The following is a 27,923-nucleotide window of genomic DNA, read 5'->3' on the forward strand; positions in this document are numbered from 1 at the left end:
TCTTTACCCATATACTCTTGCAAAAGTACAAAATTTCTGCTTGTTGCCAATATTGCTTTTATTTTCTTCTGTTATTTACCAAATTCAATTAGGGATAGCAATAGAAAATCGACGGTACAAACTTCTGGATATTTTATCTGCTTTTTTGCTAATTTGGATTTTGTAAAATCAGATTATTGCAAATAATGTATTTGGATACTTTAATCTGCTGATTATTGCATATAATTTATTTGGGTTTTTAGAACTTGAGCTTAAGCATGGTCTAGCTTGATTACATGAACCCATTAACTCCTGGTTCATTTTTTAAATAAATAAACATTAGTTCAGTATCATTAATCAAACAACCAAATATGCCTCCTCCTTTCTTTCTCTCTCTCTCTCTCTCTCTCTTTTTTTTTTTAAAATCTGGGTCTTCGAATTAATTCATCAAACCTGCTTACGTAATATTCATTTAATTTTGAGTGTTTTTTTTTTCGTTTCACCATGTAAACATTAACACCAAGATAATATGTCAAAATCCTAATCATTAATATAAGTACTAATCGTGTTAATCATGAACTATCATGCTTATTATGTTGTTAAACCTGGTCGTGTACCAGCTCTACTGGACAGTGGCGACATAAATGAAATATGTAATCTGGTAATATTTCATTATTTGGAAACAATTAAAAATTTAAAAGGGGAGGGGGGAAAAAAGAAAGAAAATATTTTAAGTCAACCATTATATAAAAGGGAAAAAGAAAAAGTCTGACGATATATAAAAGAGAAGAGAAACAACTTAGTCTAGTTCTATGAAAATTGATCACTGTACAATAAATATAATTAGAAAGGGGAAAAACCTGAAGGATGCCATTCATTGCGGTCTGCTATAACTTTCTGATAATTGTTGTAAAAAATGTCTTATCAGCTTTGGCTGCTTCCTTCTTCAAGTTTCCTCGAGCTTGCAACTGTTTGGTAATTTGATCTCACAGTCTGAAGAAAGCAATAGAAGCCAGTTTCAACATTTAGCAGAGTGACATAATGGTTGAATAATTGAATCAGGTGAAGCACAAATAGCCTCTTGCTTTTGATCGAACAGCCTTAGTCAAAAGTCCTGGGAGGAAGACAAAAAGAAAATTAAATGAAAATGAAGAATTGTAGTACCTCTAGCAGTGAGATGTAGTAGAAATCCTCCATGTGTTGCATAAGTGCACTCCCGTCGCGTATTGCACGAAATATGTTGATTTCAGTTTGTAATATCTGTTCAATCAGTTCCATTTCTCCTTTCATCTGTCCACACCCAATTGATAATTTATGTAAAATATAACTCAGAGATGGGAAATATTAAACAAAAAGATCCCATGACATCTTAATTTGCAATATAGATAATGATGCAAGCTTGAAACAGTGAGTTGCATTAAAAGTCTTGATGTTCCAGGATTGATATATACAAAGTAATCACTTTGACAAACAAACAAACAAATAAAGCCTTCTGTGCTAGGTTTAGTGTTACTATGAATCATGTTATGCAATTGTGCTTTATTTAGCATCACAACTAGGGTAAGATCGGTAAAACGAAAGGTCCTTCAATAGTTTCATTCTTTAGTGTTTTACAATTTCAGCAATCTATGTCCACGATCAAGTTTTTAAACCAAAAACAATCTAATTAACTGCTATAATGAAATCGATTTCTGGTTGGATTACATGATTTTGATTTTTTTAGGACAACACATGGTTTTGATGCTTACATCTAGCAGGCTAGTATCAAATTACCAAGAAAATGAATACTCCCTAGTCCCTAGACTAGGCCTTGAAACATATGCAAATGAAATTACACTACGATAACTGACATAATTAGTGTGTGATGATACGTGGAAATATCGAGATTTCTTTTCTTGGTATATAACCACATGTATACTCATTCATTTTACGGTCTGAGGCTAATCCTAGGGGCTAAGGATAGTATTTAGGATTTTACTAAGTTGGAAAAAAGTAAGAAAAAAAGAAAAGAAAAGATTAGACAACAAGAAACATACAAATTCAGTGACAAGAACATCTGGTGTGTACTCCCCGATAACATCACCCTGATAACCATCTTTCCAAAGCTCCATATTTTCCTGAAAAAACGTATGTTAAAATTATAACCAGATGCATGCATAAACTATCATGAGCAATGATCAATTATTCGCGTTAAAAGGGTAATAAACAAAGCATTCCATATAAAGAATTTGTGGAGATGAAAAAAAAATAATACAAGGAATAATAAATGAAAATGATTATAGCGCAAGTCAACGAATAGAAAATGAAAAACTAGTAAACGGAATTTGGTTTGGTCAAGCTACTTATAAAAACAAAAAGGAATCAAACTATGAAGATGAAATATAACAGCCAACAAAGATTACATTTTCTCAACCAACATATTAAGTAGTTCAATTCAGCGAATTTAAGAATTTTAAACGGGTGACAAGATATGGATGTCTACTTCAAACCATATTCAAATATTATTGGAAAAACAGATTTTCTGCTTGGTCGATTGTTATTTTCAAAATAAATCAGCAACAACAGCAAAGCAAGAGAGAAGGCAAGGCAAATCAAGCAGTCAAAGCCCAAAAGTGAAATTTCTCATGAAAGCTGCTAGAATACCAAGTCTAATCAACAAATGTAAGTAATTCTCGTCAAAATTAAAAGTCTAATCACAACTTCAGCTCTCATGTCATTTATCCTGTCCATATAATTTATAAACAGTAACCAACACTTGCATATAATGACTGCGCCACAAGGGGGTTCAAATTATAAAAAAATAAAAACTCACCAAAGCATCTTTTAGTTCCCCAGCAGCAAGATAAACAGGCTGAGCCACATGACAATAACCCATCAAACGAGGGACTGTAGGTATAATGTCTCTGTGGTTAACAATTCTCCAGCTATCTTTAACTTTCTGCAAAGGTATGTATTCAATTGCATAAACCTTAACCAATGATGTGTCGAACTTCTAGATAAAATATATATGTAAACAACATGATCAATTGAGCAGACTGATATTAGAAATTTCAATATGTGCATTTTCCCATGCATCAGGAAGCAAGAATTTCAATTCAAGCACCAAACGGACAGAGTGCCAAAATTTTCAAGAGGCTATCATTTGGAAAGAAATGATTAAAACAACTCTTTGGGAAAAATGTTTAATAAATGAAAAAAAAGGATAAGATAATATGGCTTGACAGAATAACTTTTCCAACTTCAATAAATGTCGAGGAGAAATGGTCATAAGTAAAAGGAAACTGGAGAAAAATATTCTATTACCTCATTATATACTTCTGCAAATCTTCTGTTACCAACTCTAGGAGAACCAAAGTTATACATAGTCACTGAAATTGCCCCACATCTGATAAACACAAATGAGGTCAGAAGTTCAATACACTATTCCTTTCCCAATATAAAGAAAGCATTAGTTCTTTAGACTACAAAGAGGAGATAATTTCCAAAAGCTTGCAATTATGAAAAGAAAATGAAAATTCAGCTTTCTACAGTCTTTGATTGACACATTCATGAAAACTGAAAAGCCTGAATAATAGCAACAGAGATTAATTAGCGAGTTTTGGCATTTACTGCATGCGAGTCCTCTGGTTTACCAATTTTTCAAGTACTGAAGTAGTTGAGGCTTGAAAAGGAAACTAACCTCCCATTTACACATACATTTAGTTTCATTTTTCTTCTTAATAGATGAAAATTTAGTTTCTCTCTACAAACAATTTCTCCGCTATTCTTTGTACATTTTGAATCGCATGAGTACATTGAGAACAAATAAAGAATGTCATTCTTAAGTGAAACGGGAGAGAAACTTACTTTGCTAATTTACTTGATGAAAGTTCAAGAGCAAGAAGAGTAGCTAGTGCACCACCCAAACTATGACCGGTCACATAAACTTGCCATCTGTGCTGTGGCTCCAAAAGTTCATCTCTGTCGCACAAACATGTACAGAGAACTACCGTGAATAAAATAACCAATCTGTATTTTATAATTTCAAATATGCAGTGTGAAAGCCTTCTGCTTAACATCAATAACATTAACCTTCTACTTCCATGGAATCAAATACTGAAATATGTCTATTATCCTATATTAAGGCTTATCAAGAGCTTACAGAGAGATGTGTCAGAGATCCAATATCATCTCGATGGCTAACTTATAGTAATAATAATAGCTACAAAGCAAGTCAAGAAACTTTTGAAAGGCACTAATCAAGATTTCCACATAAAGAAAAGCAAAACAACACCTATAGAGATTTATGGATACATGCAAAACTTTTTGTACTAAATATCAACATGTTAGATTTACGCCTCAATTGGAACGTTAGAAAAGAAACTAAGAAAAAAGTTGACAACAGTAATGCTTACATATATCCGATTGATGCCTTGATGAGGGAGATAATCCTTATCCTAACAGAATCATATGCACTTAAAAATCCACTATGAACCTGCAAAAATTTCGTCAGCATCCACTATTTATTCAGGCAATTAAGTTAACAACAGTTATCAACAATACATGCATCTCATGTATGTTGTCTTTGAATGAAAAAACAAAGTCTGAAAATATTATCATACTTGGACTTCTTGCTTGAAGTCTCCACCAATCCTTTCAGGGTTTAGCCTACACAGGGAGGATAAAAGTTAGTATCAGAAGAAAACATTGTATGATGTGCCTCTCTAAATTAGATTTCATTGTGAATGATGTTTCCCCAAGGAAAAATAGAAACTGGAACTGTTTATCTACAAAACTTGTAAGAATAAAAGTTATTGACCTCAATACGAATCAAAAGAATAGTACTTGGAAATGAACTATAACGAAACATTGCCTGGATTTCAACATTACTGAGTAACATTGCAGATTTAATGAGGTCAGATATTTAAAAGACAAAGTACATTCAACATTGTGCTATTCCCCCTCCCTCCTCCCTAAATGTGATCAAGAGAAAAGAGAAGGGTAAGTCAAATTACATTATGAATAGGTAGATTGACTCAATTAGTAAGAAAACATGTTTATTACAACAGAGATAACTTTCAGGAAGAGAACTAGAAAGGAATAGAGGATAGATATTTGAAATTACCCAGCAGGAACAAGCATTAAATCCGTCCGTAAGTCCTTCCATCTTGCCTAGATGGTCAATAAATAATTAATTGAAGCAAAAGCTAAAAAATTCAACTCAGTTTGAGAATAGATAGATGGGACTCACTTGTTCAGTCCCCCTAAAAGCAACAACTAATCGCCTCCTTGCTGAGTCACGCCAAATTGCAGCCTGCAGGTATCTTCAACTTAGTGCTAAAGTTCAAAATTTCTATGAAATCAAATAGTGAATTGCTGCGAAAGATACAGGTTCAAAAATATGAAATTACAGTGAAAACTGAGCTTATTTCCGACGAGATAAAAGGTTCACCTGGGTATCTGTGGTTTCATTATCCAGAAAACAGAGTTTCTCAAATTCTGATTTGATAAAACTTGGATGGCCCAGGGAACTGGCAAGCATTGCCCAGGCTTCCATAGCACTTTCAGCAGTTGAAAAGAGTTCTTTCATTTCTTCAGTCTTCTTCTCATTTAATACTGAACCATCCAGTGTTCTAGGGAGCTTCTCACCACCACTGTACCTAGAGACACTGGTTTCCACATTAGTAGAGAAGTCTTCTTTATTTTCATTCTCCTGTCCTTCCTTCTTGGACTGAGAAACTGCAGCAGTCAACACCATTAATGCTCCTAAAATGGAATCTGTCTGTCTTAGTAAATCCTGCGTTGCCTTCTTTATGTCTGGAAGAGAAGATTGTATAGTGTTAATGGTAAGTGGTCCAATCGCTTTATCGTTCTTATTTTCCGGATCTTCACGAGTTGCAGACCCAGATTCAGGTACATTATCACCTTGAGTATCTTGATAATCTGGAGTTGCAAGCCCAGATTCAATATATTTTGCTTCTGCAATTTCTTGGGACTGCAGGCCAATTTTGTTTAACAAGTCAAATCCATCCCACTTTAATTTCTCTGGAATAGGAACTCCAAGTTTCTGAACAACATTTTGATTGATAACATCTGCAACGTTCTTCCAGAAGTAATTATCAAACTGCATATTACCAATTTGTGCTACTGGTTTAGCGTTCTGCCCATTAGCCATGCCAGAATTATCCAATTGGAACTCCTCTGAATTATTCTCACTGTTGTTACTAGTGTCACTAAAAGTGGCTTCTGGACTACTTTCCACATGTGAGAAAGACATCTCTGACACAGAAGAATCATTGGAATTCCTGACACCTTCAACCCCAATCTTATTACCATTTAACAAACGCTCCTTCAAAAAATTTGCATCATTGAAAGACTTTAACTGTCCGAAGGCATATTCCACAAACTGCCGTGCAGACACAGACTCACTACCAACAAACATTTTTAGAGCAGAGTCAAATCCATTTCTCCGAAGAAATTCTGAAACAAAGGGGAGTTTCCACCAAATTTTTTCTTCCTCAATCTCTTCAAAACTCTTATACTTAACCTGTATCCATACCAGACACAAGTACAAGCAATACATAACATAAGTTCTACTTGCATGTGCAAAATTAGGTGGTTCTATGATTCAATCTACCTGACAATATGTGATCAAAAATACATAAAGTTTTCCATTAGAAACACAAGAATGGTGGCAGCTGAACACCAAGGGAATCCATATTACAGTAAAGAAGTTTTGTAAAACTTAAGCATCATAGTTTATTTTTCTTGGAGGAGCCACAACTCATTACCTTCTCTATCAAAAAACTTTCTAATTGCTAAACTTGCTCACAGAAACATTGATAATTAAAAGTTCTTAAAAGAGGCAAGTAAAATAGATACCCATCTTACTTATTTTAAGTACTCCAAACAGATATTCAGTTTAAAACTTTTTTTTCCCACTTTCTATATGCATGTCTATTATCCCGCCAAGTTCAAGCATCTCCATGCATAATTTGATTCTAGTAGTTGACCACATAGGCATAAGCAAAATTATGAGCTTGTATGCAGGTGCTCCTCTGGAGTGCCAATACATCCTTCAACTAATCCTTTCTTTGAAATTGAAAAACCATGACCGTTTAGAATATTCCAAATATCAGATATATTTTGCTTAAAATAATAGGACAATTTGCTGTTGTTATACTCCAAAAGAATTCATATAGCCATAAGTTATACTTCAGAACCTTATGTATTGATTCCTAGATGAAACAACCCAAATCAAATAAAATTTATTTGAATGATCATTACCAAGGTTCCCCATAAACTATATCTTAGCAGAAGTAATCCTAATGAGATGTCTTTAGTTATATGGTCAGGTATTATTTGAAATATAACCACTAGTTGCTAATCTATTGGATATATATAGTTATGCCCACTAGCTCACTATGAAGATGACTATGACAACTATAGGTCCAAAACTTGATAAGAGAAGTAATGGGAACACTACAAGAAAAACCATTCTCAAGATAAATGATAAACAAGTCTAGGTACAAGAATGGCCAACTTCTCATCCATGTCTTCATTCTACATATAATCTATCAAGACCAATCAAATTGAATTTATATCTCCCAAATTTTTGTCTCTTAAACCTAGGAATTAGAAAGACCTAACAATGCAGCCCATTGCAAATCGGTAGGAACTGAAAACACTTTATGATAACCAACCCAATACATTTGAGAATTTTATCCTTTTTGCTCTCCATCTCCTAAAAGCCTTTAACAACAAGATTTCCCCTTATCGGTCTATTGGTTATAAGTTACTCTTACATTCTAATGTTTGGAAAACAAATAGCACTCTTTCTAGGGACATAATCACTTTGAATCCTGCTGCCTTCTTCTGAAGACTGACAATATTTTCTGCAAACATATCATCAAAACAGATGTTAGAGAGAAAGAATGTGAAACGACCAGAGCATGTATAAATAACTTAAAAAAAGAAGAAGCCAAATCAAAGAGGAAATAGCAATTGAAAGAAATAACTCAAAGTGAAAAGTGAAAAAGAAAAGTTAACAAATGAAAGAAGCAGGCATCTTTACCTTCAATACAGAAGGCTCCCTGACATGCCATTCACCAGCAATAAGCAAATATATTAGGCACCCCTTCATCAACACTTAAAAACCATGTGAAATGCTAAAAGCATTTCCTTAGTTTTGGCCCTTCATAAGAAAAAGCTTCCTCCAACAAAAACGAAGGGGAAGATGGATACAGAGAATGTGATATAGCGAGGTCAAAGAAAATTTTCAAGAAGAAAACTTCTACTCTATATAAGCATATACATCCAAAGAAGCATACCAATACAGAATGACAAAGATGTTTATGTGCAACTTATAGCTAGTGCTAATTATTTTTTATCAACTCTGTTATATTGGAGAATTTCTGGTAAAAGTACCATAGAGGCCCCTGTACTAGGAATCAAATTGCATTTTAGCCCCTTTACTCAAAAAATGGGCAAATTAGTCCCTGTTCATTAGATCAAAGAGCGAACTGGCTCTTTCCGTTAAAAATTTATCAATTTCTTCAGTTAAAAACTGGCATGGTTGACAAAATAATCAGATGGTTACATGTGGCATGCTATGTGTACCTTAGGTTGACGTCTAGGGACTAGCTTTTAAGAATAAAAATGGATGGAATTTTTAACGGAAGGATCAGTTTACTCTTTGATCTAACGTAAATGGGCTAATTTTCCCATTTTTTGAGTCAAGGGGGCAAAATGCAATTTAACTCCTAGTACAAGGGCCTCCATGGTACTTTTACCAAGGATTTCTATTCCTTGATTTAGACCTTTATCAAAAATAAACTTCTGTTGAACCAGATCTGCTAGAAATATATATATATATTCTGGGATTACCAGAAGTCTTGATTTAGGAAGCTACCTCAAACCACTATAGGATTTCTGAGGCGTCTAAGGAATCTAATATTACAACAGTACATAAACCTAAATTTAGGAGAACCTTTTTCATGACTGAAATTACAAATAAACTGACGTAAAGAGAAGAAAGACACAAAATTCGACATTTCCTCAGGTTGTTTCGTGTGTGTGTGAACTATTTGATATGCTACAAGGAAACCATACCATAAACCTTTCCTCCCTATAGAAGAAAAGTCTCAAAATACAAAGAGCCCATCTTCCCACAAAATTTAAAAATTCAAATACAGATTTGATATTCCAAGAAGAGTTGAAATGGTAATATCTATATGGTCAATGCTTCAGACTAAAACAAGCATTAAAATTTATGTTAAAATTCATATGAAGGAAGCATTTCAGAACTTCTCCATTATAGTTCTCAAATCCTAGAATGCCATGAACCCAATTCAGAAGGGCATTGAAGCATTCTCTTATAAAAAAGGAAATATTCTCCAATATATACATACGCGCACATTTTTCAGAACTTCAATATAGGTTATCCTAGCATGATATGAACCCAATTCGAAAGGGCATTGAAGCATTCTCTTGGAAACAGGGAAATATTCTCCAATATATACATATATGCATTGCAACAATAGCGCCAGAGAAGTATACCTCAAGCTGCAACCTGCCTCCACCTCCCATTCCTTCCAACTCCACCAGCACTTCATGCAAGTTTCCTGGAGAAAACACCCATTCTAATTGATGATATCTAAAAAAAGAGAAAGAAAAAGAAAAAGAAAATGCAGCTCTGAACTTGAAATTTAGTGTGCTCAACATTAGTAAAGCCTGTAGATAATGACATTGAAACTGTAGTCTAGTTCCTAAAAGCATTACTTTAACAACAAGTCACGAACACCATAAAGTTTCAATTATAATAGAAAAATAACAAGCTTGCTGGATGATCAATAATCCCGCTGAATTAGATACAACAATATGAAAACTAAAGGCATGTTAATATAATAAATCCAAGTCATACATGAAGTTCAAATTCCTACCATCACAGATGTTTTCTAGACTAATGCCTGCATTTCCCATGCGCTTATGAGGAGTCACAAGGTTTGCATCCCAAGCAGCAACCTGAAGTTTGATGGTGCTCATTAAAGTACTAAACCAGAAGTTTGCAACAAACTTATAAACTATGATCCGATAACATTGTGAAATATGCCCTTTATAAACTGTGTGAATTTTATGACTGTAGCTGGTATTTTTACATCATTTAATTTGGAATACTCTGCTAAGCAAGTATCAACACACATGTATACAAGCATAAAGAGAACAACTATAATCGTGATGATCATATATAAGATAAATACAGATATATAATCATTAGGAAATGCCTCTTAAAAGAGTGGAAAATGGAACATGATAATCACCATCATGCTGATTATTCATCAAACTCATTTCAAAAATTGATAGTCAATGGTGAAGGAAGTTGCAATAAAGTCATCGATGCACACATGGCTGATAAATAGAGGTATATAATATAGTTGCTACTCAGCAAAACAATTTCAAAGATAGATGCTTGATGGTAAAGAAAGTAGCAATAAAAGCCATATATGCATTAGATTTAGTATGCAACAAAAGCATGCTAGATGGTCATGGACAGGCATTGGATGGAACAGCTGTGAATTTTGCCAAAGCACACACAATATGCTGGAAACTTTTTGATTTTCATATTTTTAACCCAAAATTTATAGATTACTTTGATCTATAATTATTCCTCATCTATCTATTCCAATGGGAAATGTCGTTTAGGAAGTGCAGTATGATCAAGGATGTCCAATCAAACTCATTTTCTAGGGAAGGGCTCGCATATGCATTTTGATTTAGTTGGTGTAGAAAGACAAGCTGGAGATGAGAAGTGCCTACAGCATGTGCTACATAAGAATAATGGGCTTTGAAAATAACGAAATTGTTCCGGTGCATTATAATACAGGAATCATCTGTTATTTCTCACCAGTAAAGGTTGCTAACAGTTTCACGTTTTTAAACTTATAAAAGTTAAGTCACTCTTTAAGATAAGTCTTTTACAGGAATAGTAACTTTATAATAGGTAGTAATAGAAGTGACTCAGCCATGCTTCATTAAAACAAAAGGAATGAAAATGGAACTAAGAACCTAGAGAAATTAAACGAAAAGCTACTACCAAAAGAAAAACAAGTAAATAGAATGAAAAATGAAACTAGAGATATTAAGAGATTGAGTATGGACCTGAATATATTTCGAAGGGGGAAGTTTAATATTAAAGGTGAGGTCCTCATTCCACGTTGGCTCCTTTGTCCTACAATCATACAGCCAACAATATATGAATTTGGAAGGTCAAATGTCTACTTTATAACTACACAGTCGCTTAAAAATGCCATAATTAAGAATAAATAAATAGCTTTAAAATGCCACAATTAAGAATAGATAAACAATAATGGGTTGACTGTAAATGATCAAAATTCTAGATTAACGGTAAAAACAGCTGATATGTATAATCCTAAACATTGAGGTGTACAAATTAGAAAAAAATTCAGGCCATAACTTGCGTGTCTAACAGCAAAAGAATCACCCTAACAACTACTCTAGTAAGCATTAGCCTTCGTTAAGCTAAGTACAATATATCAGTAGAGAATAAAAGTGCACAGCATTAGATTGTAACAATTTGTCAAAGACCAAAAAATGGAAAGAAACAAATAGCATTGTCACTTTAATTTTTGCCAAAAGTTCCTGCTATTTAACTAATGTTAAAATAAGCAGCTTACGATCCTCATTTGAAAGTATTAGTCTCCAAAATACACAGATTAGCTCTAAAATACATCAAAACACCAATGATTTACCCCCATTTAGTCTTGCTTTTGACAACTTGACCATCCAATTGCATTACAACATATGGATCACTAGTTCCCTGAAGGCATATTCGAAAAGATTTGGTTAAGTGTGTGTCACGGACAACAAACAAGCAGATAAGCTTCCAATTTTCACCTAATAACTTACCCATGGGTCCATAGCAGGGAAATCAAAACCCTTTTTTAACTTTATAAACAATTGGCCATCATAAATCTCTCGTACAAATGACCTGCATTGCATTCACAACGATTCAATATCAAGTTAAAAGCTAAAATCAGCATTCAATTTTCTTTTAAACAAATTACACAGACATCTAATTAGTGTTTGATTACTGAGGGGAAAACCAAAACATACCCTGAGAGATAAACAGTCTTACAATCTGCAGCATCAATTTCACGCCTCCCTATATTTTCCTGACAAGAAAACACATCCAACCAGAGGGAAAGCATCAACTTATTGCCAAACGACACCTAAATAACCTTCTTAGAGCTAAGGTTCCGTTTGGCGGTTATTTTTTCTTCCATTCATAATTCTTCAAACTAGCTAAAAAGCAATATGTTGATCAAATACGAACAAATTATTAAAAATGTAAATAACAATTAAAGATAAAATTGTAGTCTCATTCCTTTTCTTTTAAAATTCGATTTTTCGTTTCTTCATGCTACTTATCATTTTAGTTTTTATTCAAACCGCTTTTGCTTAAAATTCATAATTCAAACGATTCCAACTTCAACTTCCTAACAATTCCTCAGAAACCGAACAGAAAAACCAAAAGAAAATAAAAAACTGGAATTCTCCAGATGAATGACTTACAGGCGGAGTTGTATAAGCTTCAAAAGCAAAACCAGCAAGAATAACAGCAAGATTGATATCAAAAGGAGGCCGCTCTTCTTCTTCTTCTTTCTCTTCCGATGAAACCTTCTCAATCTCAGCATCCATTTTAGAGAAACAAGAAACCGACAACCCTCCAAATCTTCCTCTAATCTTCGCATTTCCTCTCGAAATACTCGTCGAAACCCTAACTCTTTTCCCGTAAATTTGGCGGGAAAATCTCGGCACAGCTTTGAGATTGAAACCACTGAGATGGAATCTACGGAATCGGAGAGGCGAGTAGTGAGGTTGGAGGGAGAGAGTAGCCATTGTTGGGGCTAACAACAGTGGCAGTTTGTGTAATTTTGTGGAAAGAGAAGGGGAAATTGGATTTTTGTAAGGGATTTTTAGTTGACTTATCGTGCACGGGCACGTAATGCGCGAAGAATGTTTTAGAAAGAAGAAGTGACACGTGGCGTATAACCGTCCATCTTCTTTCTTTTTTTCCTTAAATGCGAGAATTCTGTAGAAGAGGTGACCGTTACAGCTTCAGTTAGGACTTTCAATCCTTTGCAGCTTTGCTAGATTCAATTCTTTTACGCGCTTCGAAAAAAATTTTAGGCTAAAATATGAATTAAGTCCTTGTATTTTTTATAAATTCAAAATTTAGTCACTATTTTTTTAATTTTAAGAATTTAATCCTATATTTTTAGATTTTAAAATTCAAGTCCAAATAAAATTATAAAGACTAAATTCTAAATTTGTGAAGAGTATAAAAACTTTTAGATTATGACATATTTTAACTTTGTTTTATTTAGATTTTTATAATTATAAATTTAATTAAAATATTTTGATTAATAAATAATAATTTCAATCATTTCGATTTAAATTGAAAATATCTATATCTAGGTCTAACTTATAAGGACTTGGATGGTGCTTAACTATGTTTTATTTTAAAAATAATAAATAAATTTAATTTGCTATATGTAAAATTTTATACTACAAACATATTATTACATATGCAATGCAGTGCCAACTTGTTACTTTCACGTAATTATTGCAATGTCAACTTCTTTTTAGTTAATGATTTAACAGTTGATATTTGAGTTCATGGCTAAAATTTCAAATTTTGAAAAAGCATAATATTGAAAATGATCAAATCAAAGAATAAAGATTAAATTCACAATTTTCACATAGTATATAGGACTAATAAAGACTTTAACCTAACAAACAGTGGCGAGCTGAATTTTTGGGGACGGAATAAAATTGTATATTTTATGATAGTAAAAAATAATTTCATCATTTTAATAGTTTATATCATTATAATTTTTAAAGGGTTAAATCAATTTTTATCATTTTGAGAATCAATGTATAATTTTACTATTACTAATTTAAAATTTTATAAATTATTAAAGGTCTAAATTAAAATTTTACCATTTTAGGGCATAACCCCGTGAGTCTCTATTACACTCCGTTAACAAATTCTCTTAACAAATTTAATTATTACTATTTAGATTAGAAATAAGATGTAAAAAATAGAAATATTAAGCCAAATTAAAAGAACTAAAACTTGCAAATTTCGTATAATAGATCAACTAATAGTAAAATTTAACCTAAAAATAAATAAATGATATAAAAAGGTCTCAACCCTTTTGCATTCTACTGATTATGTCGAGATATCCTTTAAGATAATCAACAACTCTACTATAATCAGGGACATTGTCTTTGATCACAGGGTGTTTGCTGAAATGCCTCATCCATGCATGCAGGCGTGGGAAGGTATCCACTTTAATGAACTTCACTCCCATGACATCTTCCATAGGCGCAAAATAATGAATAACCATTCCAAAAATAAGATCAGCTATGCCAATTTGGTCGCCCCCAAAGAACTTTTTGTCTCCAAGACCATGTTCCTCAATGGTTCTCAGAATTTTAAAGTTGTTCTCGATTGCCTTTTGTTGTTCTTCGCCGAATTTATGAAAGAATTCCCACATTGGTCGAATCTACAAGCATAATATTAATAATTTTAGGGTCAAATATCATCGATGGGGGTGTTTAAATTTCGGTTAAAACTGAATTAATCGATTGAATTGATCCAATTCGATTAATCGGTTGGTTAACCAATTTAATTCGGTCGGAGGTCGATTAATGATTTTTGAAAGTTCGGTTATCGGTTAATTCAGTTCGAAATTGGGTAATTAATTCATTTTTATATATGTTTTATACTTGTTTTAACCAAAAAATAAAAATATATAAATTTCGGTTCAGTTAATTTTTTTTGTAAAAATTTTTGGTTCGGTTAATGATTAAAGGATTAAAAAAATTGGTTAATCTGGTTAATACTAATTCGGTTCAGTTAACTATTTGAACACTCCTAATCATCGATCTCTCTACAAATGTCTTAAAACTAGAGTTGTCGATTGGATGCGTCAATTTGATTTTAGATCATGTCAATTTGAGTTTAATTTTTTTTTTATCATTTCAAGTTTCAATTATTTTGGATTTGAGTTGTTTGAAGTTCATGTCATTTTATGGTTCAGGCCACTTGGACTTTCTAGTTGATTTTTTTTTTATTGAGTGATTTTTATTTGATTAATTTTAAATTACTTGCTTGATGCATTTTCGAGTTTGCGTTAGGCGAATTATACCTATCAATTCTAAAAAAAATTACTTGGACTTAAAATGATCTTTATGCAGAATGACCCAAACTCAAAATGAACTCAAAATCCCGTAAATAAATAACCTAAATTTTATTTAAACCCGATATAACTTAACCCCAAAAAATTGACTAGTTAACTAGAAAAAAAGGAACCAAGCCCGAAAAATCATCCATCTTAAACATTTTGAAATGTTTTGATCTCAATGTTAATCCGAACACAAAATAACCCAAAAATTTAAAACCCGAACTAGTCTCACCTAAATTGATGCAATTCAAAGCTACACGTATTTTAAGTTATTGACTTTTTATGATCAAATCAAGTTAAATTAATTAAATTAAATTTTTAGATTCTAGAGATGAATCACTTAGAAACAAACATAAACCCTACCTTAAAAAAATAAAGAAAAAAGTAAATGAATCGAAGAGCAAGGACAATAACAAGGAAACACACGACAAACTTCGAAGAACAAAACAAAACATCTTGATAAGACATACCTTTTCATCAATGAATTTGGCCCAAAACCTGGCTACGGATCTCTCATAAGCATCTTTCGGCAGCAAAGGACTATGTGGCCACACCTCATCTATGTATTCTAAAATAACCAATGACTCTGCAATTGGCTTTCCACCATGAACAAGCACTGGGATCTTCTTATAAACCGGGTTGTACTTCAACAACAACTCGCTCTTATTGTGAGGGATATCTTCTTCAATGTATTCATAATCCACACCTTTAAGTTTCAAAGCCCAAATGACCCTTAGACTGAAAGGACTTGCCCAAAATCCAAACAACTTCACTTCATCATCCATGGTGTGTGATGTTTGGTCTCTGGTTTGGTTGTTCTTGGTTAGCTTAAATGCAATTTTCAATCTTTGCATTAGGGGTTTTATTTTTCAAACAAATGGAGTACACTTGTCTTGGATTGAATTTTCAACCCCAATCATTTGCGTCATGGATGATGCAACTGAAATGACTATGCTATGCTTTGCTGCAATTGATTCTTCACCCTTCTATGTTGATAACTAGGATAAACATGACATAATCAATAGAATATTTGCAATTAAGTCCTTAAATTTTGAATTTTATTTTTAAATTTTAAAGTGGTTAATTTTAGTGTTTATATTTTTAAAATTCGAAATTTTAATTATGATGCAAATAGTAGTAATTAAATATGTTAAGTTAAATTATATTATTAGTTCTATATTATGCGTAAATTGTAGATTTAATCTATATTTTTAATTTGATTTTTAATCTTTATATTTTTCAAATTCAGCGTTGATTCAAATTGAAGTTTTACATTCATTAATTGAAATAACATGATTTATTTTAATGAATATTATACAGAAATAGAAAAACTAACATGTTGTTACGTATAAGATAATATATTTGGTGCATAAAATTTTAAAAGTAGCAGAATTTAATTTAATGAATTTGATAGTTACTACTTGAGTTGGAACTGAAATTTCAAAATTCAAAAGCATAAGAATAAAAATAACCAAATTAGAGTGCATGGATCAAATCACTAATTTATTCAAAATACAATGGCTAATAGCAAAATTTAACCTTTAATAAATACTAGATTATGGCATTGACAACCCTGTGATGTGTCTAAAAAATTATGGAAAAGATGTATTTATAAAAATATATGAAAAAAACAAATAAGGGTTTAAAGATTATGGTGTCCTAGATTTAAATTTCTCATGTTTGAATAGTTTTAACCAAAGGTGTTCATGGTTCGGGTTGGGTTCGAGCAAGGCTCAACTAAAATTTTCGATCCGTTTTTAGGCTCGGGCCTGGGCTTGACCCGAAAATGAACTTAAAATTTTGTCCAAGCTGGCTTGGATAAAAATGCTAAAACTCGGGCCCGGCCCTGGCCTGCCCGTATTAATTTTTATATAATTTTTTTAAAAAAGATATTACATTAAAAATACTAAAAATATGAAAATAAATGTTTTCCAACAAATAGAAAATAAATTTTAAAAAATATGTATACTTAAATAACACTAAGATAGATGCAACTTAACAAGCAAATGACTCTAAAATAGTAACAAAATTAATAATAATATAAGAGTTATACAATAACAATAAAATAGTGGTAACATGATAGTAAAATGGTACTAAAATAGTGAAAAAAAAGAAAAGAAAATAGCAACAAAACAGTAAAAAAAAATTTACATATTAGGGCCGGGCAAAAAAGCCTTACACGAGAAAACGGGCATTACTTTTTGCCCAAACTCATTTTTCGTGCCTATATTTTTATCCAAACCCTCCCACTTTTCGGGAGAGCCTTAGAGCAGAATCGAGTGGCTGCCCCATGAGCAAATCTAGTTTTATCCAGACAGTTTAATTACTATTGTTTGAGCGAGACTAAAATTGTAAAATTCAAAAAGTATAAAAATGAAAACTAATTAAAAGCTGAAATTGATCAACTTAAAGTATAAATACTAAGTCTATAATTTATGCAAAATACAAAATCTAATACCAAAATTGACGTATTTTTATCATCTAGTTTCAATAGTTTCTAATCATTTTTCATAATGCATCTTAAATTAATTGAGTTTGGGGACAATTCAACTGTGATCGAAATAAATTTAAACCATTCAATTGAACTAAAATTTATTAATGAATATATTTAATTCATAATATATAATCGTGAAATAAAATAAATTATTATGAAAAATTGAGATTAAAAGATAGTAGTTCAATTGGTTATGTAATTTTTTTCAAATTTTATTTTTCTTTAATTATTATTGAATGGGTTGTTAAAAAACTAAATTGAGAATCATTATGTAATAGATTTAACCCCAATCTAATTGTTATAATATTTGAGTATTTTTCGTAAATTTAGAATTTAATTTTTGTATCTGTACTTTTAAAAATTTAGTTTTTCTATTTTTTAGATTTTAAAATTTAATTTTAATTATTAAAATTATTTTGATAAATTCAAGTTGTTACTTTTTAATTGCATTGCTACCAAATGAATATTTATTTTATTTTAAAACATCATACTAATTATTTAGTAAATAATAATGATACTATCCATTGAACTTAAAATTTGAAATATAAATAATAAAATAATTGAATATCTAAAATAAAATACATATTCAAGTTTATAAAATTAGATGGACATATTGTATATTTTAACATTATTTTTATCGCTTAGCTTTTTCAAGAACCCATGAATAGGGTGAGCAAAATCCGATTCGATTAAAAAATTTAATAAAAATTTAAATTTCAAATTAAATAGTTCAAGTTATTCGAATAAACTCGAATAAAACAATCAAAATTTTCTATTTAACTCGAATATGAATTACACAATTCAAGTTATCCAAAATCCGAATAAGAATAGACAAAAGCTGTATTATTTTGATAAATGTTTACCATTTCTAAAAATAAAATTAACCATTAAATTAAAAGGCAAAACTACATTGTTTTAATAAATATTTACACATTAATCTTATTTATATAGTTAAATAATAAGATTAATTAACTCGACACAATTTTAAAATTTTTTACTCAATTTAAAAATTTTCATATTGAATTTAGTTGATAAAATAAGAATTGTTAATTTAATTTTTTTTTAAAAGCTATCATCTTTATCCACCAAATCAAATAATGATTGACCAAAAAATAATTCTAGTGATTATGTTGAAATCAAATTCTGATTTTCAGTCACAGAAAACCTCAATCCTTTTTTGCATTATTTCCCAATTTTTCAATAATACATTTTTTTGTATAGTGATTATGTTGAGACTTCAGATTTCCTATAAATTTTTCTTATTTTCAAGAAGTCTACAACTTCAGCGTAAATCAGGGATTTTTTCTTTGATCGCAGGGTGTTCGCTGAAATGCTTGACCTAAGCATGCAGGCGTGGGAAGCTATCGGCTTTGATAAACTTATATCCCACCACCTCTTCCATAAGCGCCAACATATGAATAACCATTCCAAAAACGAGGTCAGCCTCGCCAATTCCATTAAAAAGAGCAGCAGCGGCTGGCCTAAGCTAAGCTACCAAGCAAAAGAGGAAGAAGAAGAAGAGATGGTTTCAGTGTCAGGCATCTGCGCCAAAAGGGTAGCGGTGAATGCAAGGCATCACATTCTAGGAAGGTTGGCTTCCATATTGGCCAAGGAGTTATTGAATGGCCAAAAATTAGTGGTGGTGAGATTTGAAGAGATTTGCATGTCGGGTGGATTAGTAGTATGAACACTAAGCCTTCTGCTAAGATCTCCAGCGTACCATTCGTGGGTGTGTTTTTCTTTTCGAGGTTTATTCAAGTGTGTTTTTGAAGTTCCTTGAAGTTCTTTATTTGCTGATGTGAATGAAAATGATGGAAATTTCTGGGTATTTTACGCTTGGTAATTTGGGAAGTGTTTATCATGAATTTTTTTCCCCAAGGATTTTTAACTATTTATTTGAAGTTATATTCTATGGTTTGGGTATTGGAATATATCGTGAAGAACCAAAGGAATCTCTGAGTTTTGTTATGTTTGATGTCAAAATTGATGATTGGTAGAGTTTGGTATTGATTTTTTATTATTATTAGAGATCTGTGAGTTTGTTATGCTTGGTTATTGGGAAAATGTAGTGAAGAAATGAATGAGAGTGGTATGAGTGTGCTTGAGGTGCTATTATTGCTGGATTTAGTGAAAACCATGCATTAGCTGAGAAGGTTATGAATCTTATGGTGCAAAGGCAATGTTTTGGCTTCAGGATATATGAAGTAAAGTTTATAACTCACCTTCTCTTTTACTTTCCTTATGGTAATTGATATATGCTTTGATTGCAAGATGATTCCTCACAAGATCAAGCGTGGAGCAGCTGCTCTTGCTCGCTTGAAGGCTTATGAGAGGATTCCAGCGACAGCTCCTGATGCTCTCAAGTGAGCTTTTGAGTAGTCGGTTTCTTTTGCGGAATGTAGAATTTGGTTTACTTACTTGCTTCAATGGCTAATTAGTAATGTTTCCAATGTTTTCTTCATTCTTTCGATTTTTTAAATTAGGGTTTTGAGGCTTCAGAAAGGACACAAATTGGTTGAGAAAATAGCGTTATCCTGGAGTAAATATGACATAAAACATTGAATGGTTTTGGTTGAAGTAAAACCACCAAACTTGTCTTCAAATGCATTGTTGTCTAGTGTTTCTAGTTCATGTTTTGATTGAATCCTTCAGTTGGTTAGGTTGATGGTCCTCCTGAGAAGAAAGCCGAGCCAGAGCCCTCATCCGAGATTTTGACTAACCCAGCAAGAGTAGTTCCTGCTCAGGAGAAGTTCATCAAGTTTCTAGAAGACAGCCAACATGCACCCGTGAAGTTGGCACCATCTGGTTTTGTTCTTAGAGACCTGCACCCTAATGAACCGGAGGCACTGTCCCTAACCAAAGCGCTTGCATCTGTGGCTTCTCCAGCAAGTGGATCAGCAGCAGGTCAACAGAATTCCCCATCAGCTATGGCCATCGATGATGAACCTCAGCCCCCTCAACCTTTTGAGTTCACATCCTGATGTTGCCCGGGCTTCGGGTCGGTGATAGTTTTTCGAGACAAACGGTGTTTTGTGCATGGGATGAGAGATATTCCCTACTTTACATGTGTTATATTGATTACCCTTTTGTGCATGGCTTTGCATTTCAATTGATGCTGCTCCAATTGTTTTTTACTTTTCTTTTTATTTCTAGGGAAGAAATTGTTATATAAATAATCATCCATTATTCTCATTTTAATTTAAGCTGAAAATTGCAATATTTATTACGAATATTATAATGTTTAGAACTATCCATAATACTATTATATTTACAAGTTAATTTGATATCAATTCAATAAGGAAAATTACTAGAAAACTATTTTTTAATAAAGTAATAAATATTAATACAATGGTGTTTTGGTCTTTTGCTATTTGTATATGAAATGCTTAAATAAAAGCATTGAAAGTTACGGATACTTTACCGCTCTACCTATGATTGAATTACTAAATAATATTAACAAAAAAAATACTAAATATTTTTTATAAATATAATTTTAATATTAGGTTTTTTATTCGATATCTTTGAAATTGAAAGTCAATTAATTTGATTTTGAATTTTCAAAATGAAAATTAACTTGATTTAAACGTTTTAACTGAACTACAACTTACTCAATAAAACTAAAATAGACCCATTCAATCACTTTAGTCAGTTTAACTTCACTATTGCACACCCTTAGATTTTTGCCCCTTTAATGTATGTATACTTGTTAACATTGGGACTGGTATCACTGGCTAGGCTTTGAATGAAACGTGGAGAGCAAGCAACGAAAATTTCTTAAGAAAAGTATCCTCTCCTATTTACTTCTTCCTCCTTATGCATTATTCTGATGTTTCTTTCATCTTTCTTTCTTTGTTTGCTTAATTATATCTATATGTATATTGCTCATGTACGTTGTGCAACTGATAAAGCAATTTGGGATGGAAAAATTATGTTGGAAGGCTATGATGAGAGGTCCAAGGAAGTGGTGGATGAACCTTGGAATTTGATTACTGATGTTGTTGAACAAATTCGTATTGGAGAGCTAATGGTAGCAAGTGAGATCAAGCATTCCTATCATGATCATAATTTAAGACTGACTTTTAGTGGGAAGACCAAAAATGATGATAGTGAGTGCGATGGGTGCACGAGACCTATATCAACTCCTTTTTATAGTTGTGAGCAATGCAAGTTCTTTCTCCACAAAGATTGCGCTGAATTGCCTAAAGAAATGCCACACCCCTTTCACAAGCATTTGCTTACTCTCTCAAACTCACACGGTGAGTGTGGTTATTCATGGTACGATGCTTGCGGTCGTGTGCATCAAGGATTTAGGTACAGATGCTACGAAGGAGATTGCAGCTTCGAAATTGACATTCAATGTATGTTATTGTCGGAGACCTTGAAGCACCCAAGTCATGAGCATTCACTCTTTCTTGTCCACAACACCAAGGGAACGAGTTGCAGTGCTTGTTTCAGAAATTTACAATCAAGGGATGTTGCATATAGATGCATGAAGCGCTGTGATTTCATTTTAGATGTAGGTTGTGCATCACTACCACTCTCTGCTTGGTATAAGTATGACAGGCAGGCTCTTACTTTGAGTTTTTTTGATGATTCTGAGCCTTCTCAACTTTACTGTGATCTCTACGAGAAAGAAAGAGAGCCAAATCGTTGGTTTTATTACTGTGCTGATTGTGATAACTCTCTTCATCTCAATTGTGCTATCGGGGATCTCCCATATATGAAGCTTGGGAACAAATTCAAAACTTATAGGCATAAACATCCATTCACTATTGTAAAAAAACATCTGGAATTGCCCTCCATGTAAGGCATGTGGTGAGGTTTGCAATGGACAGGCCCTAGAATGTAAAGAATCTGATTGCAACATTACCGTCCATTGGGATTGCTGTTGGGATCTCGGGAGAATTTTTTGAATGATATTCCACTCAAGTTTAAGAAACTGATGAGATAATACTCAATTCCATTTATCAACTAGAAAATATACACCAGGTATTAATAGGTAAATACAATGCAGTTATTAACAGAAATAACAGCTGCAGTTATTAACAGAATAACGGCTGCTTAACACCTAACAACTTCTTTATTCCTAACATGGCCCATGCATCTCGACTTCCTTCATTCCTGAGTTGTCCTCACACTTTCCATAGGAATTACTCTAAGCTTCTTCCTAAATTTCTCAAACAGCCTTGATGATAACGGTTTAGTCAAAACATCAGCCACTTGCTCTTGGCCAGAGATGTGACCAACTTGGAGCAAGCCATTTACCACATTTTCTCTTACAAAAAATAAGTCTAGCTCTACATGTTTGAATTTAGAGTGCATGACCGGATTGTTTGCTACAGCAATGGCAGCAGAACTGTCACACCAAACCAACGTCTTGCTTCGAACCTCAATACCAAGTTCTGTTAGCAGTGATCGAATCCATTCTATTTCTGCAGTGACATGAGCTAAGCTACGATATTCAGCCTCTGCTGTGGATCTTGATACAACTCTTTGCTTCCTGGAGCTCCACGAGATTGGGTTCCCACCAAAGAAAACACAGAAGCTTGATGTGGACCGCCTGTCATCAATGTCAGAACCCCAGCTTGCATCAGAATAGCCCTCAAGAAGAAGTTTGGAGTTGCGAACGAACTGTAAGCCATAGTCTATTATCCCTCGAAGGTATCACAGAATCCGTTTCACAGCTTTGAAGTGTGTATCGAGAGGCTTGTGCATGTATTGACATACCTTGTTGACTAAAAATGCAATATCCGGCCTCGTTATGACTACATACTGTAAGGCTCCCACAATACTCCTGAACGTACTCTCATTCTCTATTGGATTCCCTTCATCAACAGCTAATCGACATGTAGTTACCATTGGCGTGGGAGAAGACTTGGACGTGTCCATGGAGGCTCGTCGAAGTAGTTCCAGAATGTACTTCTTCTGGCTGAGAAAAACACTGCTTGCAGTGTATGTTACTTCGATCCCCAGAAAATAGTTTAGAGGAACCAAATCTTTCAAGGAAAATTGAACATCCAGACTTTTTACAAACTCATCAATATCAGAAGAATTAGTGCCAGTGATTATTATATCGTTAACATATATTAGAACATAAAGCACTTGAGATCCTTCTTGTCGAATGAAAAGTGAATTGTCAGCCTGCGATGCAACAAATTTAGAAGTTACCAGGAACTCTCGTAGTTTCTGAAACCACGCACGAGGGGCCTGTTTTAACCCATAGAGAGCTTTTCGCAGTCTGCAAACAAGAGGTCTACCATCAGCTGAGTGTTGCTCAAACCCTGGTGGTTGAGTTATATAGATTTCTTCATTCAGATCTCCATTCAGAAATGCATTGTTCACATCGATTTGTCTGAGAGACCACCCTCGAGACACTGCGAGAGACAGAATCACTCTGATCGTTGTCGGCTTGATTACTGGGCTAAAAGTCTAAAAAAAATCAACACCTGCTTCCAGCAAAAAGCCTTTGACTACCAACCGACCCTTGTAGCGTGCAACTGTCCCATCAGCATGACGTTTAACTTTGAAGATCCATTTGCATCCTACTGCTCGACGCCCTTCAGGTAAAGTGACCAGGTCCCATGTTTTATTTTCCAGCAAGGCTTGATGCTCAGTATTTGCAGCTGCAGTCCAGGCAACGCTTTTGAAAGCTTCATCAATCGTGACTGGTTCCTTGTCTTCAACAACGGTGGAGAAAGCTTTGGGCTTGAAAATTCCGTTCTTTGATCAAGTGCACATGGGGTGTCTGTTGGTAGTGGGAAAAGTAGGAAGCACCTGAGGAGATACCTGTACAGTAGATGGAGACATGATTGAATCAACCACATTACCTGAACCCCTGGATATAGATCTACAATTGGAGGACTGGTGACACCGTGAAGACCATGGGGACGTGGAGCCAGGAAGACCTTCAGGTGCACTCAAAGAACTTGAGACCAACGGGTCATTCGGGCGAACTATTGGGACAGCAGACTGGTGATGACTGAACCTGACACTCGTGGCAGTCTCTGATGAGACAAACCCAGTCTGAAACGGAAACAGCTTTTCATTGAACACCACATGTCTTGAAACATAAATTCGGCCATCTGGAGCCAGACACCTGTATCCCTTCTGATTAGAACTCAGTCCAAGGAACACACACTGTTGAGATCGAAACTAGAGTTTATGTTGCTGGAAAGGTCGGAGGTATGGAAAACAAACACTCCCAAAGACCTTCAGTTGAGAGTAGTCAGGCCTAGCTTTAAACAATTTTTCATAGGGAGTTTTGTACTCCAAGACAGGTGTTGGTAACCTGTTGATAAGATGGACAGCATGCGAGAAGGCAGATAACCAATAGTTTAAAGGTATTGAAGCACGGGTTAGTAACGCTAGTCCCATATCAGCTATGTGACGGTGCCTACGTTTAGCTACTCCGTTCTGTTCTGACGTGTGTGGGTATGTTACCCGATGCCGAATTCCCAGACTAGTCAGAGTGTTCGACAATGACCGATACTCACCCCCTCCATCTGTCTGCAGCATCTTGATGGTTACACCAAACTGTACTTGAACCATTTTGTGAAAATTAAGAAAACAGTGAAAAACTTCATTATTCGATTTGAGAAAGTACAACCAAGTAAACCTACTGTACATGTCTATAAAGGACACATAGTAAGAACAGCCATTGGAAAGGACATGAGAAGGTCCCCAAACATCCGACACTACTAACTCAAAAGGAGCTGAATAAACTGTTCGAGAAGTGCTAAAAGGCAGTTTATGAGCCTTGCCTATCTGACAAGGTGTACAGACAGATTGTAGCTTGTTGTGCTTGAACGGAATATCACAAGTTTTCAGAACACGTACAAGAGTATTAGGACACGGATATCCAAGCCTGTCATGCCATACTTCAGCAGAAGAGGTCATCTGAACATTGTAAACACTGGGAGACCCGAAGCTTTTGGTGGAAGGGAAACACTTTGAAGTGGAAGGAGAAACATCAAATCTATATAAGCCATTATGCATGTAGCCCTCCAGTAAGATCATTCCTGTCTGTATGTCCTTCACAAAGCACAGAAAAGGATGAAATTCAAAATAGACTGCATTATCTCTTGCAAACTGTCCTACAGAAAGTAAATTTTTGCAGATGGAGGGAACATGCAATACATTCTTTAGATGCAACAATCGAGAACCAGCTACAAAGGTTGAAGAACCAATATGATCAATGGACACTAACTCACCATTACCCATGGAGACCTTGTTGGTACTTGTGTAAGTCGAGGTATCCTGTAGAGTAGTTACACTCGGAGTGATATGATTGGTTGCACCAGAGTCGGGGTACCACATTTGAGTAGGTGCTGCAGAGTGACAATTCGTCGAAGAAGATGGACATGTATGAAACTACTCTGGGAGAGACAATAGTTTGTAGGAGCATCATGGAGTTGATGACCATCATGGAATTGATGATAGTTAACAGCCACCGATGAACTCGAATTAGTACCAGAAAAATTTTCATCAAAACGATGATAACAGGTTTGCACCAAATGTCTAATTTTACCACACAACTGACATTGGGGTCGAGATATAGACCACCCTCGGCCCAAGCCACGAGCACGACCACGAGACCACCCACGGCCTGAACCTCTTTGGCCACGAGTGGATTCACGACTAGAATCTGAGTTGGTCTTCAAAGTCTCAGAAATGCCTTGTTGTGTATTAGACACCATATTGGCTTGCAAGGGTGTCTCAGACAACTGACTCAACTGATGTTCTTCGCAGTCAAGGAGCATTTCGGTGATGAGATCAAGATTCAAAGACGTAGCTGCAGCAAGAACCCGAATGGATTCAAATTCAACAGGAAGACCAGCCAGGACAACACTGACTTGTTCTTGTTCAGATACTGGACTCCCAGCAGTGGTCAGATTGTCACTTAGAGTTTTAACCTTGGAAAGATAATCTTTAACTGAAAGACCCCCTTTCTTGATCGCATAAAGAGCATGCCTCATACTAGACAGCCTGACGTTGGACTTAGCACCAAATCGTCTGTCAATGGTAGTCCAAATATCGAAACTAGTTTTAGCTTTAGTTAAATGAATCAAAATATCATCAGAAACCGTGGACAAAAGCCATGCTGCCAAAAACTTATCTTGCTTATGATGAACAAGAAACGCTGGATTCGCCACAAGTTGACCATCAGAGCCCGAAACCAATGCAGATGGAGAGACAATGGTGCCTAACACAAAACCTTCCAAGCCATATCCTTCAAGAATCAACAGCAGTTGATGTTTCCAGAGGAAGAAGTTTTGAGTACTGAGTTTAATTGTGTCATGCTTGGCAAAATATTGAACGGTTGACAAGCTGGAACCTTCAGATTCAGGTGAATGAACCGCAGCACCTGAGTTACTGGAATGACGAGGCGTGTTATCTGCTGGAACATTATCTGTAGCCATGCGCACTGCTCACTGAAAAGAGAGAAAAGAAAAAAATTATGCCAGAAACACTATGGCTCTTGATACCATGATGAGATAATACTCAATTCCATTTATCAACTAGAAAATATACACCAGGTATTAATAGGTAAATACATTGCAGTTATTAACAGAAATAACAGCTGCAGTTATTAACAGAATAACGGCTGCTTAACACCTAACAACTTCTTTATTCCTAACAGAAACAGAGAAGGCACAATATGAGAGATGTGTTGTGTTCTGCGGAAGGGTGTAGCAGATTTGGTAAAAATGGGTGATGGTCTTACTTCTTGTATTCTGCATTATGTTATGTTTATGATAGTTGTTTGAGCAGTAGAAGATTGTGTTAGATGAAACATGATTTGGAACCACACATCTGTATCTTTCACTTTTCTATTTGATTCTTATCCTTTCAACTTTTATCTAAAATTAGTGATGAAATTGAAGAATTGGTTTCTAGTTTGTCATAAGAAAATATTTTATTATCCGAACCATGAAAATACTAAAATAATGAACATAATGTTGAGTTTGGAAATTTAAAGAAAATTATTCCTCCATTCATAAAAATTGTGAGTGATTTGTTAAGACCATGAAATGTATAAATGGTTTCTCAATTTTAATTATCTAAAATCTTAAATTTAGCATTTGAAGATTGAATTTGGTATATCTTATTATTGTTGAAAAAGTGGAAATGTACGAGGTTTATGACATAAATCAATCAAGATTTTGTGACCTTAAATCAACCAACCATAAAAAAAGTGT

General features: G+C 34.1%; 4 protein-coding genes across 8 annotated transcripts; 2 read left to right on the forward strand and 2 right to left on the reverse strand.

Annotated features, from left to right (window-relative positions):
- Nucleotides 1–705: 705 nt before the first annotated feature.
- Nucleotides 706–13,093, reverse strand: LOC105795602 (uncharacterized). The gene is made up of 18 exons (XM_052627977.1): nucleotides 12,550–13,093; nucleotides 12,091–12,149; nucleotides 11,884–11,965; nucleotides 11,727–11,794; nucleotides 11,116–11,185; nucleotides 9,900–9,981; nucleotides 9,517–9,581; nucleotides 5,411–6,505; nucleotides 5,210–5,272; nucleotides 5,084–5,130; nucleotides 4,581–4,626; nucleotides 4,374–4,453; nucleotides 3,826–3,939; nucleotides 3,283–3,364; nucleotides 2,792–2,917; nucleotides 2,016–2,096; nucleotides 1,144–1,269; nucleotides 706–972 (listed from the first exon to the last, which is right to left on the reverse strand). Exons 1-18 carry the CDS (start codon nucleotides 12,874–12,876, stop codon nucleotides 904–906), a joined length of 2,682 nt encoding a protein of 893 aa, XP_052483937.1. The 5' UTR covers nucleotides 12,877–13,093; the 3' UTR covers nucleotides 706–903.
- Nucleotides 13,094–14,100: 1,007 nt separating this feature from the next.
- LOC105796590 (probable glutathione S-transferase) lies at nucleotides 14,101–16,083 on the reverse strand. The gene is made up of 2 exons (XM_012626338.2): nucleotides 15,701–16,083; nucleotides 14,101–14,549 (listed from the first exon to the last, which is right to left on the reverse strand). Exons 1-2 carry the CDS (start codon nucleotides 16,013–16,015, stop codon nucleotides 14,190–14,192), a joined length of 675 nt encoding a protein of 224 aa, XP_012481792.2. The 5' UTR covers nucleotides 16,016–16,083; the 3' UTR covers nucleotides 14,101–14,189.
- Nucleotides 16,084–18,837: 2,754 nt separating this feature from the next.
- Nucleotides 18,838–20,954, forward strand: LOC105796601 (26S proteasome non-ATPase regulatory subunit 1 homolog A). Of its 5 annotated transcripts, none has more exons than XR_008194188.1 (3): nucleotides 18,838–20,087; nucleotides 20,208–20,301; nucleotides 20,377–20,954. XR_008194188.1 is itself a non-coding variant. In XM_012626352.2 (3 exons), exons 2-3 carry the CDS (start codon nucleotides 20,287–20,289, stop codon nucleotides 20,703–20,705), a joined length of 336 nt encoding a protein of 111 aa, XP_012481806.1. In that variant the 5' UTR covers nucleotides 18,838–20,087; nucleotides 20,208–20,286; the 3' UTR covers nucleotides 20,706–20,954. The 5 variants fall into 5 exon arrangements, 2 of the variants coding, with proteins under 2 accessions (XP_012481806.1, XP_012481803.1); XR_008194187.1 differs by having other exon boundaries at nucleotides 18,838–19,453; nucleotides 19,996–20,087; nucleotides 20,208–20,954; XM_012626352.2 differs by having other exon boundaries at nucleotides 20,385–20,954.
- Nucleotides 20,955–21,595: 641 nt separating this feature from the next.
- On the forward strand, nucleotides 21,596–22,531 carry LOC105795603 (uncharacterized). Its single transcript, XM_012625293.1, has one exon. It carries the CDS (start codon nucleotides 21,596–21,598, stop codon nucleotides 22,529–22,531), a length of 936 nt encoding a protein of 311 aa, XP_012480747.1.
- Nucleotides 22,532–27,923: the final 5,392 nt, after the last annotated feature.

Source organism: Gossypium raimondii, chromosome 3 (assembly GCF_025698545.1).
Source record: "Gossypium raimondii isolate GPD5lz chromosome 3, ASM2569854v1, whole genome shotgun sequence".
Classification (NCBI taxonomy): Eukaryota; Viridiplantae; Streptophyta; class Magnoliopsida; order Malvales; family Malvaceae; genus Gossypium; species Gossypium raimondii.